Source organism: Miscanthus floridulus, chromosome 4 (genome assembly GCF_019320115.1).
Source record: "Miscanthus floridulus cultivar M001 chromosome 4, ASM1932011v1, whole genome shotgun sequence".
NCBI lineage: Eukaryota > Viridiplantae > Streptophyta > Magnoliopsida > Poales > Poaceae > Miscanthus > Miscanthus floridulus.
In genome coordinates, this window is record NC_089583.1 from 50,452,306 (window position 1) to 50,473,830 (window position 21,525).

The 21,525-nt window shown below is 45.8% G+C and overlaps 1 protein-coding gene across 1 annotated transcript; it reads right to left on the reverse strand.

The window, feature by feature from the left end:
* Positions 1 to 467: 467 nt before the first annotated feature.
* On the reverse strand, positions 468 to 6,715 carry LOC136549697 (protein LONGIFOLIA 1-like). The gene is given in 10 exon segments (XM_066541072.1): positions 468 to 1,565; positions 2,553 to 2,703; positions 2,937 to 3,053; positions 3,055 to 3,135; positions 3,137 to 3,672; positions 3,675 to 4,161; positions 4,163 to 4,585; positions 4,587 to 5,006; positions 5,101 to 5,171; positions 5,956 to 6,715. Coding segments are annotated over 10 exon segments (3,252 nt in total). The 5' UTR covers positions 6,110 to 6,715; the 3' UTR covers positions 468 to 753.
* Between the last annotated feature and the right edge of the window lie 14,810 nt (positions 6,716 to 21,525).

Here is a 21,525-nt window from a genome sequence, read left to right on the forward strand (position 1 = left end):
GCAGGATAGCAGTTCTGGCGGCAGCCCCGCCCAGTCCCTCGGCGGCAGCTCAAGGAGCGGAATACCGGGAGCTGGAGAGTCACGGATTCGAAGGGCCTGCGCTGGCGCCGGCGAAGAGAGGCGCCGCCTCCGCTGCGGCCACAAGAGCTAACGAGGGCATCGCGTGATCGATCCGATTCCTCTCCCTCGCTTGAGGCCCAAACCATATGTTCCCTTATATATATATATATATGGATGTATTAATAGGGCGGCGTCGGTAACCCAAGTAGTACTAGGTATTAGGCCCAAGTGGTGAGTTCTTTCCAATTTCCACGCAGAGGTCTGGTTTCCTAATTAGTAACGAGGGGTAAATCGGACTATCCCATACAACAGGTTTTGCAGTTTTGCGAGAGAGACTGCCACCAAAACGGCTACAGCATAACAGCAGTATCAACTTTAATACAAAGTGGCTCATTCAGAGTTGAGTATTAGGAGAGGCAAAAACACCTGCCATTTGAACATCTTTGACTGAAAAATAGCTTCATCCACAAGACCACAATGAAACACAAGGAGTCAAAAAGCAATGGTATACATAGTAGTATCTATATCGCACAAACGAATGCCCATTTTCTGGTCTCTGCAAACCTACGCTGCTTATACAACTTGTGTCTCTTCAGAGGAAAAGGGCTCTCATGGCAAAACAAAGTTACAGCTTCACAATCAGACCCATCCACTTGGACAACATGGTGGATGGTTATGGTCAAACAAACCGTATCAAGCAAAGAGCCGCCTTCTCCGCCTGCTTGCCGCCTTCTCCGCCTGCCTGCCGTCAGCAGACTCCCCATGCACCACCTCGTCCACCAGCTCCTTGAATATCAACCTTTCGATCTCCAGCACCATCCCCGGGAGCTCCTTGCTGAAGCTCGTCCATCCCTGCAGCCTCTGCAGGATCTCTGCATCAGGTATCACGCTGCCTTCCTTCTGCCAGATGGACGATCGCTCCATGTCCAGGTCTTCGACTCCTGAGGATATGAACTTCAGCAGTTGCTGCCCGCTAGGAGTCTTTGCAGGTGGATCCTTCGCTCTGGTGAAGGAACTGACCGAATAAACTGCGGTTTCCTTCTCAAACTTCTGAAGCAGAAGCTCATTCACAGTGTCAAACATCAGCTTCCGGTGCGCTCTCTTGGGATCAGATTTTGCGCCGCTTCTGCTCTGATGGATGCTATCAGGTATACTGACCCATCCTGCCTTTCTCTGCTCCAACACGTGGAACAAGTCAGGGTTGATCGGGTAGCCAGAAGAGTGGAGCTGGAGACCTGCCTGTCCTGAACCTAGGTCTTTCATCAGAAGACCCGAGGCCAGCAGTATCTCAGACACGTAGCGGTGGTCTGGGCTTTCTGTCTCACACAAGAAAGCAATATGGTCAACCGGAGGTGCATCCTCATCCTTGTTCACGCTAAGCTGCTGGAGCTTCTCAAGCAAGCTCGCAACATTGGCGAGTTTATTGTTCTTGGACTGCATAGCAACCTCTATTGGCTTTGTATCAGAAGGTTTCCAGGGTTCCTCTAATGTTTGGCGCTCATCATCTGCAGGTTTCAGGGAACAATGCTTAAGTCAATGTCTGGGTGACAAAAATTTCAGTAAACAATCATGCACGCTAGTTAATCATTCTAGCACATCTGAGTTTACAAATAGCAAGTGGACTTAGCAAAGAGCCCAAACATTCTCCTAGTCATTTTCACTTAACGGGTCTCCTAATGTTGCTGTCATGTAAATTTCACTTCGCTGTCGTCAAATTTGCAAATCTATTATAACCTATGCAGTACTTGAGAATTGAATACGCACTGCAAAAACTGATTTATTTACACAATCAGTGATGATTTGATGAAGTCCATTATAGTCCAAGAGTATATATGCACTAGTAGTAAAATTTAGAATGTGTGTCCACCAAGCAATTGGTGCAGTATCACTGAAATTTACACTGCCAAGAATTTAAGAGAGAGCCATGTTGATGTAACACAGAGAAAGCCATGTTGATGTAAAGGATATAGGAGAATGCATGGTATATTGTGCTTCAAACACACAGAGAAAGCCATGTTGATGTAAAGGATATAGGAGAATATTGATTTGGTAGGTGCAAACTGCAAAGTAAAGTAGTTTTTCCTTCTGTTACCACTTTCATCCTTTCCATCTAGAGGACTTGTAAAGATTGTAGTAGTTGCTGCTTATGCAACATTACACTAGCCAAGATGGCATGTGCCAGTAAAAGCATGTACCACAAAACCCAATGTGATACTTGCTTACTATGCCAGGAAATGCTGCCACCTACGAATTTTGGCATCACATTGTGCACAATAATTTACAGTGGAATCAGTAAAAGCATTGGGGCTGTACAAAATGGAGTACACATAAAACTTCAGTTCAAATGTTGCTTCAACAGTGCAATGGGCAACTAGAATGAACAAAAGGTAAATTGAAACATTAAATAAGTGAAACAAAGAATCATATTTGAGCTTCCAGTTGCTAGTGTTAACAAAAAAAAATTTGGAGAGATTGTAAAAAGATTATCGTACCAACAGCAAGTGAATTTGGAGTCCTGCTGGTAGGGAACAAATCCTCCTGATCAAATGAAGAGTCCAACACAGAAACTGGACTGGGCCGTTCCGAAATAGTAGCCGAAGGGTCTACAGATGGCACATCCTTGCTTGTATCATATGAAGTTTTCTAAAGACAAGACACAAACCATAAAAATGAGATATGTAGCATCGTATGTCGTATGATTTAATCTGACATTCTCGTTTCCTAACCCAACTACAACTAGCCTTGGAGAGAGATTTATAGAAGATCAAAACCAGTTATTATTTTCTTCAAAGTAGTTAAGTACTTGAAATTAAAATTTTCATCTTAAAATTAGTGAAGCTTTAGAAAGAAGGCGTAATTGCAAGGAAATTCTTTACCACTTTTTGTGGGTTCCTTCCAGATGGACTTCCAATGCCTTGCTCAAAGTTAGAAATATTAACTTCTGTAGATCTGTCATTGCTTATGATATCCAGCTCTGAAGCAACACTTATACTGTCCATCTGACCTTTTGGACATATCATTGCCATGCTGATTCAGGCTCCTTGTCCTGTTGTTGAATCCATTGGGCATGCCACCTATCACCTTCTTGTGGACGCACAAGTTTCCTTCTGAATTTGCTTCGGGGTGACACTGTTTCTGAATTATTCCTATCTCCAGATTGCCTTTGGCTTTTGTTAGACTCAGCAGAAGGGATAGGTGGTCTAGCCCTACGCTCTGAATCAAGTTCTCTCTGTAGTAACCTTGGGCTAGTGGAGTTTTTATTCTTTTGCATACTTATGTTACTGTCTCTTGGCAGCTGCTGTCTTCTGGATGAGCTCTCAGTAACCAGCAGTGAACTAGATTTTTGGTTGTTGCTGCTATCGTCATTCCTTCCATATGATCTCCTGTCATAAGAAACAAGGGGTTGAGAAGTAGGCACCTTTTGACTAAATTTCGCATGTTGCTCTTTAGCTGTTCCATTGATTGTTGAAGCTTTCCTTCTATCAGTGCTATTGCTTGTTTGCGAATGTGGGGGATCAGATGAACCCCCTAATGGGAAGATTGAAGAATCCATTTCACTGAAAAGGTTTGCAGATTTTGAAGGTTTCATGATCACAATAGGCGATTTGAAGAGCTTTCAGCATTGCTCTCTTCAGGCATCCACATGTTGTTGGTGTTACTGTTCAGTCTCATGTTCACACTGGCTGTCTCTTGGCCATCATGGTTTCCATCATATAACTTTGGCATAGATGCTTCCTCCCGTTTCTTGTTTTCCAATAGCCCTTTTGCTTGCATGGAATCCAAAATCTGTTTAAGCGCTCTAAGGTCCTTGTTTGATTGTTGAAAATCAAGATCCTTGAGCCGCTTCTCTATGTCACTGAAGACTGATGCAGCAGGTTGTTCTCTAGCATGGGCTCCTTTTGATCCCTTCGGCAGTTTTCGAGGAAGGACAATCCTTTCTTGTTGCTTCCATGGTGCAGTTTCGACAGGAAACTTAGAGTTGGGTAGATTTCTTACAGTTGAATCATGATTCCTTTGTTGTCGAAGAGCATGCTCGTTGTGGGATGAGATGCTCAAGGGGTTCAACATGGCCTCTTGCTTGCTCTCTTGAACGGTTTTGCACTGCATGTGATGATGCTGTACTTTGATTATGCTCAGGCAACTCTTCCAAACCCATGAGCTTTGCAACAACGCTAGGAAGCCGCTTGCAGGCAGGCTGTTCCTGCTGGGTCTCGAAAGCTGCATTGGACCCAGTAACAGTGTTGCTGCTTCTGTCTGCAGAACTCAAGCTTGGGTTTGATCTAGAGTCAATTTCACGATTCCAAAGGTGACCGTCCTTGATGTCCAGTGACAACCTTGGTACCTCCCTCAGTTTTGATGCTGCTTCCTTCCCATCGTATGAGAACCGAGGAGCATCATATGAAAGTCTTGCATGATGGGCAGATTCAGGAGGAGTCCACGAAGCTTCCCTGAGCTTGGCTAGCACTCGAAGCGATTCATTGATGTCCACGAGACCCTTGCTTTTTCCTTGTGTACTGTCACGGGAGAGGCCCATTCAATTGCCTAGGTTGATCTCTACAATTGGATGGGTGATCTTTTCCTTCTTCAGTGCAAATTCTGGCTGACAATTCACGGTTATCCTTATAGATTGAATCCTTCACAAGATTTCTTATACCAAGAGTTGGCAGGCTGGATTGAACTATGGGCATGTTCTTGGACTTGGTAGGCGCATCATCAAGGTAGCCGAGGCCATTGTCACTGTCAAAAGAACTCTTGAGCTTCGGCGAGCTCTTGAACGGCCTCTCTGGAAATAGCATTCGGTCAGTGGATGATAGGTCTTGTTGTGTTGACCTGTTGCCATCAAGGGACGAGAATGACGAAGAGGGTGATGACGAATATGAGGTTTGAGACAGTTCTGCTGCTGGAGCTCTTTGGCTATCAGCCCATGTTTTACTCGAGTTCTTCTCCTGAATGCAGTTTGCAGTAACTCAAGTCAGGATTTGTGTGTCAGTAAAAAACATGTATAACCACTCTACTGCAAACACAAATTCAGAAACTTACCAGAACAATCTGGGGTGAATATCTTGTGCACTCTCCCCCTTTGCTTGGGCTGCTGGATAGTGCATGGCCTGCTGCAAGAAGTGAAATCAGTGTCAGTGCTGAACCAGGCAAAAGAAGAGCATGCCTTTCTTATAACAAAAAGGGAAAAGGACAACATTGCAAAAACAGAAGTAAGCCAGGGAAAATCTTGCAATGGTTTTGTCACTTGATGTTGATGATATAGAGGAAAAGAAAAGTGACAGTTCCTTTTGATCGAATGGACTGTGTGTACAACCCTTCTCCCTTTCAGTCAGGGACATTTTTCTTATCTGAAGGAAGGTTCCAAAATTGCAAGGACTGGTTTTTGTCGGTGGCTGATTTGGAGATAGTTGGGGCTGTGAAAGGACGGTTCTTGGTGTATCATCAGCAAGCACCTAACTTTTCGTCCAAAAAAAGAGGCGGGGCATCATCATACAACCAACCAACACCTTGGCTGGAAAAAGTGGTAACTCATCAGTTACCAACAGCACCTAGCAGCAATTCATTGCAGGTTGAGTGCAATTAACACACAACTCTGGACTGGAGCATGCATCTGCAGGGACTTAAACCTGCGGAGCACTTGGGTACAGGCTGTTTTCCATACTAAAAATCACAAATACAACCTGATCTAATCCGTGTCTTTAAAAAACTGAGTTCTTTGTTAATGGGCACATCCCAAGTAAAAGATCACAAGGCAAAGAGATAGACGGCATAGATCACGGCTGGAAGCACGCCAAACTAGAATGGCATGCGAAGGCTACACACACAAGCGCAGGGCACAGCCGCACAGGGGATCTCCAACCTTGCAAGAGAGAAGAGAAGAGCAAGGAAGCGAACCTGTTGGGGGAGGAAGGAGCCTCTTGTGGGAGGAGGCGAGAGGGTGGCGGCGGTCGAAGGCCTGCAAGATCCCGGTGACGCAGCCCACCTGGCGGTGGAGGTCCGGGCGCCTGTCCTCCGCCAACGCCCCCAGGCCCAGGTACTTGGCCGGCATCCTCCGGTACGGCTTCCCTTCCCCTTCACCTCTCGTGGAAAGAGGAGGCGGCGCAAGGGAATCCGGAAATGCAGGAGGCTGCCCTCCTTTGCAGCAGGTCAGGAAGAAGAATGTGTCATCTGTAGCTGTCCCGCCGCATTTCCCGGAGGAGTTTGGGGGACCTCACCGGAGGGAGAGGGAACGCTCCCGGGAGGGAGAGACGGTCGTGCTCGTGCCTCCCTGACGGTGAGCATCAACCAAGGAGGCCAGCCACCGGACCGCTGCTGCCTCTCACTCTCAGTCACTGTCCAGCTCCAGCCTTCCAGCTAGAAGGATGGCAGGATTTCCGGTGCCCTCCTCCTCTCCTTTCGTGTCTTGTTCCCATGGCGTTTGGCGTATGGCCGGGGAGGGAGGTGGGACTGTGGGAGGCAGCACTTGTGACCTGTGACTTGTGAGGAAGATTACGGAATAACTGAGGACAGAGCGGAGGCCAGCATTGCGCTGCTGCATACTAACCATGCCTTCCTTTTTCTAATCTACTCTAATCTCTAAAATAATAAAAGATGGGAGCTTTAACCATGGAGATTAAGGTGAGGTGACAAGTCAAATAATGCTCCTGATAGCTGCAGTTACAGAAGGAAGGTACCTCTCAACCTCATGGTCAAGGATCGATAGACAGAGAGAGGAGGTGGGGCGTGGCCGCGTGGGGGAAGGAAGACTTGACAGACAAAATATGGTTGGAGTGCACTGCCATGGCCTACTCCTGTGCTTGCTGGGACCAGAGCAGCCAAGCCACTGCAAGCTTCTCTCTCCTGTCCTCAGCAGCAGCACCCCATGTGCCCCGTCTCTCTCCCTCCCTCTGCGCGTGTACGTGTACACCCCCACCGATTTGGCATCTGGTGGCGAGAACTGTGAAGGCGGCAACCAAGACCTGTGAAGCAAGAATTGGTTGGTTGGGAGGAAAAAATCATGGTGTTCCTGACCGCCTGGTTGCTGGGCTGTGGGCTCAGTAAAAGCTAACTAACGATGGGATTTCTCTGTTTGGATTACTGTACTGTTTTCATTTGATGAGTGCCTACACTGCACTGCATTATCTTCTAATTTTGGTTTGGGGTCAAGAAGGAGGCATTGAATGCACGGGCCACCAAACGAAACGAACAGGGAGCTGCCACTAACCAACAGTGCATTCATGGAGCCTGTTCCCTTGTTTGGTTTAGTCAGGACTTATCAGCTCGTCAATAATATTTTTCTCTCATAATAAAACAGCACCAGCCTGGCTTAAACCAATTAGCGAACAGAGTGAGTGTGTTCATCCGTGAAGACCATACGTCCACACCAAACTACCCAAGTCGTGCCGTTGAAGCATTGCAGGATATATGCAGTGATGCCAGCTGCACAGCGCAACGCCAATCGACACTTACAGTACTATGTCATTTTCATCTTCTGTGGCACCGTGGCCTTGCTTAGATTGAGGTTAGAAATTAGTATTTAGCACTGTAGCACTTTCGTTTGTATTTGATAATTATTGTCCAATCATGGCCTAACTAGGCTCAAAAGATTCGTCTCGTAATTTATAATCAAACTGTGTAATTAGTTTTTTTTTATCTACATTTAATACTCCATGCATATGTCCAAAGATTTGATGTGATGAAGAGAGAGTGAAAAAACTTCAATCTAAACAAGGCCCTTGTATAACCATTCCCCTATCTAGGCTGAAGGAGAAACTTGCTGATTTGCTGAATATACACAAACTAATGTGACCTTACACACATCAAAAAAGAAAAAGAAATGTTCACTGTTGATGCATGCTACCCGCTATGGTGAGTTTGACCCAAGTTGAAGCACCGGCAGCCCTACTAGTTAGAGCTTGAACCTGCCTGGTAAACAGGTGCAACTGAATCAAAAGATGAAACAAGGGATATGGAGTACATACAGCATGTTCGTTTCGTCGTAAATGATCGTGAATTATTTATTGTTGACTGATTTGGTATGAGAGAAAAAATATTATTCCAGCTTATAATCCATTATCGTATACGAGCAAACAAACAGGCTGATAATCTTATTGATCAGCAGATCAAGGGAAACACAGCGGACATGCTTCTCAGTTACCTAGAGATTATTAGATTTTGACAGAGGCTGAAGTTTATTGGGTGATTCACTTATACTTGAGCACCCCCTCATGTGCAGGTTACTTTCTTTAATTACACTACTAGTCATATTTCTTTTCAGGTTAATATGATAAGAATTTGTAGTCAACATTTCAACTCAAAACCTCTAACACCGATATCATATTAAGTTGCATATATAGATCAATTTAACTCAAAATTCAAACTGATTAGAGAAAGGTGAGCAAGAGTCCCTTGGTATGTATGGACGGTGCAAAGAAGACGCTGCAGGTGTAATGATTCATTTGCCCACGCACTGGACTGGATCCCAGTATCCACTAAACTGAAAGAGGCAGCCTAACTTTCATTTGCCTCACCAGTACTTGCAACAATAATTAGCAGCACTCATCAACAACTGACACTTATTGCTTCGGTTTCTCCGGTTATTGGAGATATATATATATATATATATATATATATATATATATATATATATATATATCTGGCTATAAAATAACTTATTCTGTAGCCACTTTGAGTTACGACAATTACTATGTTAATTTACAAGATTATAGTAACTCCTTACTAAGTGGTTTACTGTAACGTTATGATAACGTCGTAACTCAATATATATATATATATATATATATATATATATATATATATATATATATATATATATATATATAGAGAGAGAGAGAGAGAGAGAGAGAGAGAGAGAGTATGTTTCAATCCAGAGTCTATGATGTGTGATCTTCTAATTTTCTAGAAAAGAAAACATTATTAATGAGCATTCAGGATGAAAAGAGATAATGTTGATCCATAGCTGCCCTGCACAGGTAAGCAGCTAGCTTACTAGCACACACACTCACTTATTATGGCTAGATGTAGAAGAAGAGATTGAGAACAATGCACACACACTTAGCACAAGCACCCGCGTTAGCCGAAGCCCTATCCTTTTGTTTGTGGCAACTGAACTGAGTATTTCATTGCCCTTTGGATAGAATATATATAATTCTAGTTGTACCTCTAATAGGTACATAGTTGTTGTCCAACTACCTACTCCTGAGTACAAGAGTACACCAACTACCTACTCCTAAAGTACAGGTTACACCAACTACCTACTCCTAAGGTAAAAGGTACACCAACTACCTACTCCTAAGGTACAGAGTATATCAACTACTCCTAACAGTACAAAGCTTACCTCAGCCCACCACCAAGACATGGTTGATGTAATAGCTACCAACTAATATACTAGAGGTGGCCTATTGCAATACTGCTACAACTACAGGAACTGGTCCACAGAGCCAATCAGTCCCCAACTCCCAACAGGGAGTGGTCGGCCGAGCCGACCAGTCTCCAACTAAGGAGAGAATGGGGAGCAGTAGATTATGTCTAACAATTCTTCCCCTAATCTTGTTGCTAGCCCGATGCCTTGACCTCATCCATGCCAATCATCTTCCTCAGCTCCATGAACCGTAGGCATCCGAGTGACTTGGTGAGGATGTCAGTGAGTTGTCTGCCAGTCTCGACAAACTCGATGATGATCTGCCTCCATCGATGTAGTCCCATAGGAAGTGGAACTTGATGTCGATGTGCTTGCTCCGGTCGTGAAGGACAGGATTCTTGGCGAGGGCGATGGCGGGCTAGTTGTCCACCATCAGAGCTGGCGGGTGAGCTTCCTCGCCGGTTAGCTCGCCTAGTAGCCGACGCAGCCAGATAGCCTGGCACGCCGCCGTGGCCGCTGCTGACGTACTCCTGCCTCACACGTCGATAATGCCACGATCTTTTGCTTCAGCGATTGCCAAGCAATGGGGGCCACTCCAAAGAAGACGAGCATGCCGGAGGTGCTCCATCAGCCCATCAATGTCGCCCGCCATGTCCGCATCGCTAAAAACAGTGAGCTCCGCTCACCTTCCTTTGCCTTGGGGGTGCCTCACTGAACACCGTGAGCCACAACCCTCCCTTGCCTGCCACTCTTAGAGAAGATGATCGCTTGATCGAGCGTCTCCTTGATGTAGCGCATCAACCTTTTCACTGTCGACCAGTGATCTTCGCGCGGGTCCTCCATGAAACGACTGACGTACCCAACCGCGAACACAATGTCAGGTCAGGTATGAGTGAGGTAGTGCAGCCCACCTGACTGATACTCTGGTAGCGGGTCACATCCACCTTTGCAGCAGTGTTGTGCTTGCTCAGCTTTAGCCGCTCCTCCATCGGAGTCACGCACGGCTTGCACTCCGCCATGCCGCCGCGCTCCAACAGCTTCTCCACGTAGGCGCGCTAACCCAGGGAGATGCTCTACTTCCCCTACCTCACCTCGATGCTGAGGTAGTAGGAGAGCACGCCGAGATCACTCATCTTGAAACCGTTGATGTCCTCTGCTCACGGCTCCGGTGACGATTAAGTCATCCACGTACATGCCGACGATGAGCTCCTCCTTCCCCCGTCGTCGTATGTAGAGCGCATGCTCTGTAGCACAGTGAGTGAACCCAAGCTCGCCCAAGGTGGCATCGAGCTTGGCGTTCCACGCCCGAGGGGCATGCCGCAACCCGTAGAGCGCCTTGCATAGCTTGAGCACCATGTACTCAGCGCCCTTGACAGCGAAGCCCGGAGCTTGCTTGACGAAGACCATCTCCATGAGCTCACCATTGAGGAACGTAGACTCAACGTCGAGGTGGTGGAATGCCAATCCTTCGCTGCCGCCATGGCCAATAGCAAACAAACGGACTCCATTCATGCCACCGGAGCAAAGACTTCCTCAAAGTCGATGCCCTCATGCTGCACGAAGCTATGGGCGATGAGCTAAGCCTTGTACTTGACAATGGCGCCACGCTCATCCCGCTTCACCTTATAGACCCACTTCAAGCTGATCGGCTTGTAGCCCACTAGTGGATCTACCAGCTCCCATGTGCCATTGTCCTCAACTGGCTTCATCTCTTCCAACATCGCTGGTCACCAATTGGCGCCGCGTTCAGCCACTGCGAACATCAGTGGCTCTTCGGCACTAATAAGGAGTAGCTTTGGTTCGTCGGGCAGCTGACTCGCCAGGCCTGTGGCCCCTGCATTGCCGATGATGTTGTCTAGCCTATAGAACCGAACCTCCTCACCATCATGAAAGGCATCCATGAACTCGCTGATGTTGCTCGGAGGGGAGGTGAACTCGATCGGTGGTCTTCGGCTTCCCTATTCTATCGGAGTGGTCGACATCGCTGCTGGACCGCTCGGCACCACTGTCGGAGTGGTCGTGAAAGTGCATTTGGCCCATATGTGGGTTTTGGTGTATTAATGACATCAAAATTAGGGACTAATATGATCTTAATGAAATATGTCACAGCTATTAGTCCCATGAAAGTTTCAAAGAGTTGATAAAGATGAAATGGTATCCCTCAATTCTTGAAGTTGTAAAGGCAGACGAACTCAAAACACTCTCCAAAGGTTTTAATTTTGTTTTTGAGTTTAGGATCCACCGCACTATAAAGAGGGATGCAAATTTAGTTGGTCTAAGGAAGATAGAGTGCTCAATCATTAAAATAAAATTAAAAGAGAAACACTCTAGCACTCCATAAGCACGTAGATTATTTTTCTGTGACTGTTGGTGTCGGAAGTCCCGATGTAAGCCAGAACTCTCGACAGTCGAAAGTCATGACTCTTGCCAGAAGTTCTGACTCCCAGACACTTAGCCTACATGGTGACTTTGGACATCGAAAGTCCTGACGTGAGTCAGAACTTTTGACAGTCAAAAGTCCTGACCCAAGCCAGGGTCCCGGTATCGGTGGTTCTACGTATCGGTGGTTCTACTGGCTGGCTGTTTGCGCACATCGAAACTCCTGACATACATCAGAAGTTCTGACTGTCAAAACTCCTGACCCAAGCTAGGAGTCCCGGCATCAGCGGTGCTAGCTGGTTGTTTAACTGCGCACGTCAGAAGTCCCGACGTACGTCGGAAGTTCCGACCGTCGGAAGTCCTGATGTTTGCCGGGAGTTCCGACATTAACTTGCACGCGTGGACTTTTGATCCTATGTGAACAGTGTTTTCTATTAATGTCAAAAGTCCCGAGATCTACGTCAGAACTTCTAACGTAGATCTGAACGGTTAGATTTCTACTTAGAGTATAAATACTCCTCTCTTCACTTCTAACCATCACGGACTCACTCACAGCTGACCCAACTTCGTTCTAATAGCTCCCAAGCAACAAGAGCACCCCTCTCCTCCCTTCTTTGCTCCCATCTTCAATTCCTCTAAGATTTTGAGTGAAAGGAGAGTGGATTAAGTGAGGGAATCACTTTGGCAAGCTTGAGCACTTGATTTCTTCGTCAAGCCAGTTGATTTTGTGTCTATTACTCTTAGGGCTTTGCCCCTAGCTGGCTAGGCATTGCCCAAGAGCTTCCATCTTGTGGAAGAGCCTTGGGAAGTTTGTATCACCCTTCAATTTCTTAGTGAAAATCTCAAGTGACCTTTGTGATCGCTTTGAGGGAGGTAAGGAGGTGGAATAGACTCCAACCTTGGTGGTCACCTCAACAACAAGGATGTAGGAGCTCCTTTGTGGGGTTGCCGAACCTCAAGATAAATCCTTTTATCTTGTGTGCTTGTTGTTGTGATTGCTAGAGATTACTTGTATTTGTTTGTCTCTTTCTCTCCCAAACTTCATTTTAGTGTTTGGACTCGATCTACGGTTTGGAGACATTACGACGTCAAGGGAGTGACCCAACCTCTTCACCAAACCACAAGGAAGTGGGGTTGTAAGATTATTTATCCGTAAAGTTAAATTTGGCACTTCTTTTGTAGTTCACATAGGCATTGGAATTGTTGACGTTTGTGCTGGAACTTCTGACAATGTCGGGAGTTTCGACCCAAACGCCGGGACTTCCGACATTGATTGACAAATTTGAACTTAGCATTTATAGTTAATTTTTAGATACACCTATTCACCTCCCCCCCTCTAGGCATTGTTAGATCCTTTTAATTGGTATTAGAGCGAGGTCTTCTTTTAGCGCTTCACCGCGTAAGAAGAAACAATATCGGAGTCCGACAAGATGCAAGCCGTTGCCATCGAAATGGCCAAGAAAATAGCTGAAGAGTTAATGAGTACTCAAGTCAAGCTCTTTCAAGATGAAATGAAAAAGATGCAAGATGAGATGAGCAAGATGAAGGAAGAATTGAGCAAGAAGGTTGATGATGCAATAAGTGGGAAGAATGATACAAGTGACACGAATGAAGCAAACAAAGATGTCGCTAGTGATATTGGAGCCGGTGAGCATGCTCATGGAAAGGGAATATATTCGAACATGAGTTTTGACTATGGACAACTCATAAAAGGTTCAACACTACATACCCTGTCTATCAACATTGGCAAGCTACCTCACTTTGATGGAACAAGATACATCGATTGGTCTTACAAGATGAAGATGCATCTCATTGCCGTAAGACTTTAGGAAGTTATGGATGTTGGTGTGATGATTCCTACCGATGAAGATAGAGAGATAACTCTAGAAGAAGTGCACAACCTCCATCAAAATGTACAGGCCGTAGCATTGCTTGTGTCAAGCCTAGCTCCGAATGGGTTTAGAAAAGTGAATAGAATGAAAAGTGCAAAATAAATTTGGGATACTTTGAAAGTGTCATTTGAAGGAGATAGAAGTGTGAGAAAAGGCAACATTGAGTTACTTCATGGTGAATTAGAAAGATTTGTGTCGATAGAATATCATCGATAGTCCACCAAGGGGTATCCCGTGATGGTAGATTTATCGGTGGGGGTGCGCGTAATCAGGAACCAGATGGTGACACAAGGTGCAGAGACAGCGATTTAGACAGGTTCAGGCCGTCTGATCAACATAATACCCTACGTCCTGTGTCTTTGGTGTATTGTATTGAGATGTAGTAGATAGATGTATGTATCTTGTCCACTAGGGGACCCCTGCCTCTCCTTTTATACTACGGAGGGGCAGGGTTACAAGGAAAGTAGCCTATTTGGTATTATACAATATCTTGCGGTGCATGCCGAGCAGCGCCGTGCATGCCTTGATCTTGTGGGCTGGGCCACCTCTGATGGTGCGGCCCATGTCTTATCTTGTAGATACCGGGGGTCATACCCCCACAGCTAGTCCCTAAGCCTAATAGTAGGTGACGTAGTCGTGTGATGCCAGGGTCAGAAAGTAGAAGACCAGCCGAGTAGGCAGCCAGTCCCCGAGTGTAGCCTCGAGATGAGAACAAGCACATTCACCACAAGGTGAAGTGTGCCCACTTAGTCCCCGAGGCTGCTGGAAGATGAAGAATGAATCTTGTAGCAGGGTCAAAGAAAAAGAAGTCTGAAAGTGTACTGATGTCATCTGATATGCATGTATCAAGACCCCAGACATGCTGCCCAAGATCAGCACCCTGATCCGAACAGCATGGAGCAGCTTGATAGCACACCAACGAGACGTAGCAAGATCTTACCACCAAAGGAGCACCGAGGAGTCCCCGGCGTCGCTGGTGATGACCGAGCACTGAGGAGCGAGGAGTCCCCGGCATCGCTGGCGATGACCAAGCACCGAGGAGCGAGGAGTCCCCGACGTCGCTGGTGATGATCGAGCACCGAGGAGCGGGGAGTCCCCGACGTCGCTGGCGATGTCTGAGCACCAAGGAGCGAGGAGTCCCCAGCATCGCTGGCGATGATTGAGCACCGAGGAGCGAGGAGTCCCCGATGTCGCTGGCGATGACCGAGGACCGAGGAGCGAGGAGTCCTCGGTGTCGCTGGCGATGACCGAGCACCGAGGAGCGAGGAGTCCCCGTGTCGCTGGTGATGACCGAGCACCGAGGAGCGAGGAGTCCCTGGTGTCGCTGGCGATGACCGAGCATCGAGGAGCGAGGAGTCCCCGGTGTAGCTGGTGATGTCTGAGCACCGAGGAGTCCCCGGCGTAGGTGGCGATGACCGAGCACCGAGGAGTCCCCCGTGAAGCTAGCGATGTCTGAGCACCGAGGAGCGAGGAGTCCCCGGCGTCGCTAGCGATGATCGAGCATCGAGGACTCCCCAGCGTAGGAGGCAATGTTCGAGCACCGAGGAGTTCTCGGTGAAGCTGGCGATGTCCGAGCACCGAGGAGCCCTCGGCGTAGGCGGCGAGGTCCGAGCACCGAGGAGTCCCCGACATAGGCGGCGAGGTCCGAGCACCGACGTAGCTAACGACGCCCATGTGGTGAAGTGTGTCCACTTAGTCCTCGAGCACGAAGTATCCATGCGCCGAGGAGTAACCGACGTAGCTAGCGATGAAGCATGAGCGAAAAACAGTCTGGTCAACTGGTCGACGACAAAGTGAGCATTGAGTAGAAGCGACCGGTGAATAGTCTGATCAACTGGTCGGCGACGGAGTCCATGAACCAAGCGGTCCGACCAATTGATCAGTGGAGAAGTTCGAGCACCAGGTGGTCCGATCACCTAGACGATGATCCTGCAATACAAATATGTAGAACGGGTAGTACATGATGTAAAAATAAATGAACTCTGGAGAAAAATTAGCAATGGTGATGAAACGGCGTATGCAGTTCGGTGATCAATTGGCGTGAAGATATATTTATATTTAATATAAACCGCCCGAATAGTTAGTGTGTAGCTGAGTCTCCAGCCCTAGCTAGCCCGTTAACCATAACATGGAGCACGGAGCTCGTGCACGTGTAGGAAGAACTGGGGTGACCAAGGAGCCACTGTCGACCACCCATAACGTAGAGCGTGGAGCCCGTAGCATGTGTAGGCAGGAGCCGGAGACAGAGCCTTCTCTGGAGGCGTCCAAGCATCAACATGACTATTTGAGGGTTCAAAAAATCATTTGGAGAGCAAATATGGAGAAAATAGCTCAGAGAAACATTATGGCGATATACGGAGATTGGAGAATATTTAGAAAAATATTAAAGCGTGACTTAGCTTTGGACGGAGCATCTGATCGGCGACGTATGGCGTTATCTGGTCGGCGATGCGGGCAGCTCGCTTAGCGGCTCGCTTGACTGCTCGGATGGCTTGCTTGGCGGCTCGATGCAGTCGGACGGCTTGTTGCATGGCGGTGTATATCAGATCCGAATTGTAGTTGGTAGGAGCAGCTCTGTGCATGTATATGCACGTACATGAGCACATGCAAATCCTTGTTTGCATGGCTGATGCATATTGCCTTCTTTGGTGATTGCTTGGAGCCTCTTGCGTGTATGCAGAAACTTTGTCGTCAAGGCCTTTTTCGATCCATAGCCTGGCCCTTCCTTAGCCGCACGCTACGGCGACGTGAGGACCCAAGACTGAGTCTAATCTTGCATACTAGTTAGAGCTGGGCTCTCTGCTTGGTCATGGTGCTTGCCGATGATGTTGTCAATGATTTGACCGAGTGCTTCACGAACAGGATGAGGCGATCGCACCGGGCCCTGGTGCTCTATGTACCGAAGCATGCGAGAAGCTAAATCGTCACAGACGATGACGATGAGGAAATTCCCATACAGAATCGAAGGTCGATCCCCGAGAACTTAATGTTGATCTTGAGGTATGCCCTCTGGCTCACCGGAGGATAAGGCGCACACCCCTACCTGGCGTGCCAACTGTTGATAGAATATCGTCGGTAGTCTACCGAGGGGTATCCTGTGATGGTAGATTTGTTGGTGGGGGTGCGCGTAATCAGGAACCAGATGGTGACACAAGGCGCAGAGACAACAATTTAGACAGGTTTGGGCCATCTGATCAACATAATACTCTACGTCCTGTGTTTTTGGTGTATTGTATTAAGATGTAGTAGATAGATGTACATATCTTGTCCGCTAGGGGACCTCTGCCTCTGTCGCACTCGGTTTTAAGAACAAAACCAGATACACACCATATGTGAGCCCAGGAAGTCAAATCTCACATATAGCTACAAATAAGGGTATTATCAATAGACAATGCTTAGATACATGACATATTAGTATAAAGAGTTTAACCTCAGAGTATAGACAGCGGAAAGACAACTCCGATCTTCAGGCGAAGACTCCAGTTCCACAGGGACAACTGACTGGTTGATCACAAGCCTAATTCCTCCAAACTCTAGCAATCTGGTACCCATCCGAGATTTTTATCCAAATAATTAAAATAAAGCAAGCGTAAGTACATGTCGTACTCAACAAATATAACATGGGGTTCATAAGGCTCAAAAGGCTGACACTGGTTTAACTGCGATTAGCTTTAATGAGTCATGATTTTAGTAAAGGAGTAGCAACAAGTTTATCACAAGCCCATAAACACATGATCAGGTAAACATGAATAATGAATAGCATAAACAATTAACCATTAGTGAGCATCTTCATCATCCATATAATTAGTGTCCATCATCTATTCCGTAAGGGTTCCAAGGCCGCTCGTGACCGTGAGCACGGCTGATATACCAGTTTTACACTCTGCAGAGGTTGTACACTTTCACTGTGAGTCATGATTTACCCTTTCGCCCGAGGTAGCTAATCTCTTGACCCACTTCCAAGGAAGGTCTGCAGGGTTCACTATGAAGCCTTTCAAAGGTTCGTCTAACAAGTTAGGGCCATTAGATTCACTCGGCAAACAGATGTAGAGCCCCCCTTCCCGATGGCACATTGACACGCAGCCTATACACATGGGGACAGAGGCCGCACTATACCCGATTCATCAAGCCATTCTTATGCCAATAAAGGTAACCACTAACAAGCTAGAAAAGGTCCTCATACTGAGCTAAAGCTAGAGCCATGTAGCCCTCACAGCTGTACTGTAAGTCCCGGATGATCACTTACAGATAAGTCCTTAGGGAGAGGAATCTAGAACACCATAAAAACAGCCCAATGCTCTAGCCCCCTTGTTCCATGTTGCTAAAAAAACATATTTTAATATTTATTGCATATACCATTAGTCAAGTTACAAGATCATGGTTGTAGTTGAGCACTAGCAAAGCTACCCAATGCAATACCCAATAGGAATCAAGGTACAAATACAAAAGACTAGGATATCCTTAGTGGTAGTCAAGGTAGACACATGCAGCATGAATTAAGTTATTAAAGGTGTATAGGACAACAAGGATGATCCTATGCTATACTTGCCTTAAACACTGATCCTTCGGTAAGCTTTAATCTTCAATGTTCTTCTTCTTCTTCTTCTTGATCACCACGTATACCTCACTGACTAGACGTAATCATAAAACATCACATAGGCATCCATGCAATCATACACGAAGCAAACAATAGATCTAAATTAGAACAATACACCAATCATAAAATCAAAATGAAAAGTTTATGAAACGAATCTACGTCTCGCTACGAACACAAAGACGCGAAAAGCACTCTACTCGGAGCGTGGTTGAAAAGATACAACTACCGAGAGATCTACTCATAAAACCATTAGCTTCATGTGTTTAATTATATAAAACCATATATAGGATATTCTATAGGTAATATAAATTAAGTCAAGTTTAAGTTTGAATTGTAATACTAAAGTAAAACAAATCATGTTTTATTTATAAAACCCAGTTGCGTAATTGTTATTCAAGTTATGATTTAAACCATAAAATTTCAGAAATAATGATATGACAAACATCGTTACTAACGCGTGGATCTCGTTGCTATGAATCTAACGCAACTTGAATGAGCTAAAACGGATCTAAAACGTAGAAGATATGATTTAAACAAGTTTTCCTTCAATAAAATAATAGATTAAATCTAATCACGAATTTTAAAAGTTGAAAACACATCTAATAGTAGTATAAGCATGTGGATTATGAAATTACGAACCTAACGCAAGTTGAACGGATCAAATCAGAGTTAAAACGAAGAAACGGTGAGGATCCATTATTGATTGTAAGTGGTATATTTCTATAGTATTGTTGGATTTGTTTTTCTATAAGAAAACGGCCATATAACATATACGTGATGTCATGTGATGTCATCAAGCTAATTGGAATAGCTAACTGGAGCAGGGAGCACGCACGGCGCACGACAACAACTGATGATCGTATAGGAGCTCAACAAAGCTAGCAGGGTGCAGGTCAAGGAGGGAAAACTAACCGGAGGCGTGCGGAGGTCCTCACCGATGCCAGATGAGGAACAGCGATGTCGGCGTTGAAGCAGACAGCGGCGAGATCGGGTTTCACAAGCGGCTCCTCCAACTGATCGGAGATGCTGCATCAATATGATCTAGTGATTGGGTTAACAAGGAAACAGAGACTTCAAAGAGGAGCAGGTACGTACTGTGATCATATCAGACTGTTCCATGAGCGGTGACATACGTGATCTGCATTGCTGCCTGGTTCGCTACGGCCGGTTGATGATTATTGTTCATGGATCTCAGTATTTTCTGGCGTTGACGGATGAGACGATGATGGCCGCAGAGAGCGTAGGGTTCCGGTGGACTGCAGTGCTTGGCCAGTGGATACGTATGGCTTTCCAGTCATGCATGACGGCTTGCATGCTTTTGCTCGGCATAGGCAACAACAGATGGTAGATAGGCAGGCCAGGCATAGCAACGTACCAAAACGATGCATGGTTTGCTTGCACTGTCAGGAGATGAAGTTGATGGCAACAGATGGATTTCCCCATGATGACGTAGGCACGGCCGGCGGCGGTCGATGGCAACAGCGCGCAGGGGTGGGCTCGACTTGTTGCACGAAGGAGATGATGGCCGGGTTGGGCAGCGCGGCAGCGACAGCGACGGCGACGGCGAGAGAAAGAGGAGAAAAATATAATTTACTACACGAGAGATTTCCCAAACTAGAGGCTCCCCATACGGTAGTTTTGGTGTACTTTGCCCAAGGGGTTGGTTGATATATATAGGAAGAAAAACTCCCCATATCCACGTCAACTAGCGATATGGTACTAATTGATGTTGCACCCTCCATATTTACTAATGGGCCCTAAATAATCATTAAAGCCTATTAGTAAATAAATGCATGGGCCTTTAGGATTTATTAGGATTATTGCACATGGGCTTTGAGCGTTGGAAAATAAAATAAGAAATTTATTATTTTCGGAATTAATTAATTTCATGGATAAAATAATTCTAGAAAAGTCCAGAATTAATATTTAAGCCACGAAAAATACTCCGAGACCTCCGAAAATTTGGGGAAAATTCCCGGAGACACTTTGGAACCTGATGAACCCAAATAAACTATTTGGAGCACATAAAAAGATTGTTGGGAACTTGGAACATAAAGATTAAGGTGAAGAAGATAGGAATTAAATTCCAGAAAGAAGCTGGAAAATTCCTAGAGATAGATATTCGTCTCCTAAACGTATAAAAACACACATTTTGCACATAGAAACATGAGATGCGACCGGGATGAATGCAACAAACACGTTTCTACCTTATGATAAATTTTAAATTAATAAAATTTTTATTTTCCTATGTTTTCATGTGCACGAAAATTCATAAATAAATCATTTTAACTCTATTTTCAAAAGTGACAAATTTTGGGGTGTTACAGCCTCTCCTTATATATATGGAGGGGTAGGGTTACAAGAAAAGTAGCCTATTTAGTACTATACAATATCTTGTGGTGCACGCCGAGCAGCGCCGTGCACGCCTTGATCTTGTGGGCCGGGCCACCTCTGATGGTGCGGCCCATGTCTTGTCTTGTAGATACCGGGGGCCATACCCCCACAATTTATGTTCTTGCAAAATGAAACAACACAATCTATGTTTGATAGGCTCATAGCATTGGTCAACCGTATGAGAGCTCTTGGAAGCACCGAATGAGATGACAACAAGGTTGCTAGAAAGATGTTGAGAACCTATAGAGCCAAGAACAACATGCTAGTGTCCGTGATCATGGAAAGGCCCGGTTATGATGAGATGACACCCCAAGAAGTTCTTTCAAAACTCAAGCATCATGAGTGTCTAGATGAAGATGCAATCAATGCTCACAATCAAAATCCTAATGCAATGGGATACAACAAGAGTGCAGCCCTTAAAGCAACTCAACAACATGAAGGTCAAGGTTTAAGTCAAGAGAAGAAGAAGAAAGTGAAGGATGAATCCTCAAGTGGAGAAGAAGATTCCGATGCGGAGGTTGCATTTGTGATTAGAAATCTTAGAAAGTTTATAAAGAAGAAAAGCAACCGCAAGACCTATGGTGATGGAAAAAGAAGATTCAAAAAGAGCTTTTGCTATGGATGTAGTCAAACCAGTCACTTCATAGCCGATTGTCCTAATGAGAAGAAGAAGCACAAGCACGATAAGGATGAAGACAAGAAGAACAAAGGCAAGAAGAGAGGTGAAGCTCATCTTAGGGAAGAATGGGAGTCAAGTGATAGTGACTCAAGTGATGATGAGAAGAAGAAGAAGGGAGACGCAAGCATCGCCATCCACCACTCTTCTTCACTGACCATGATCT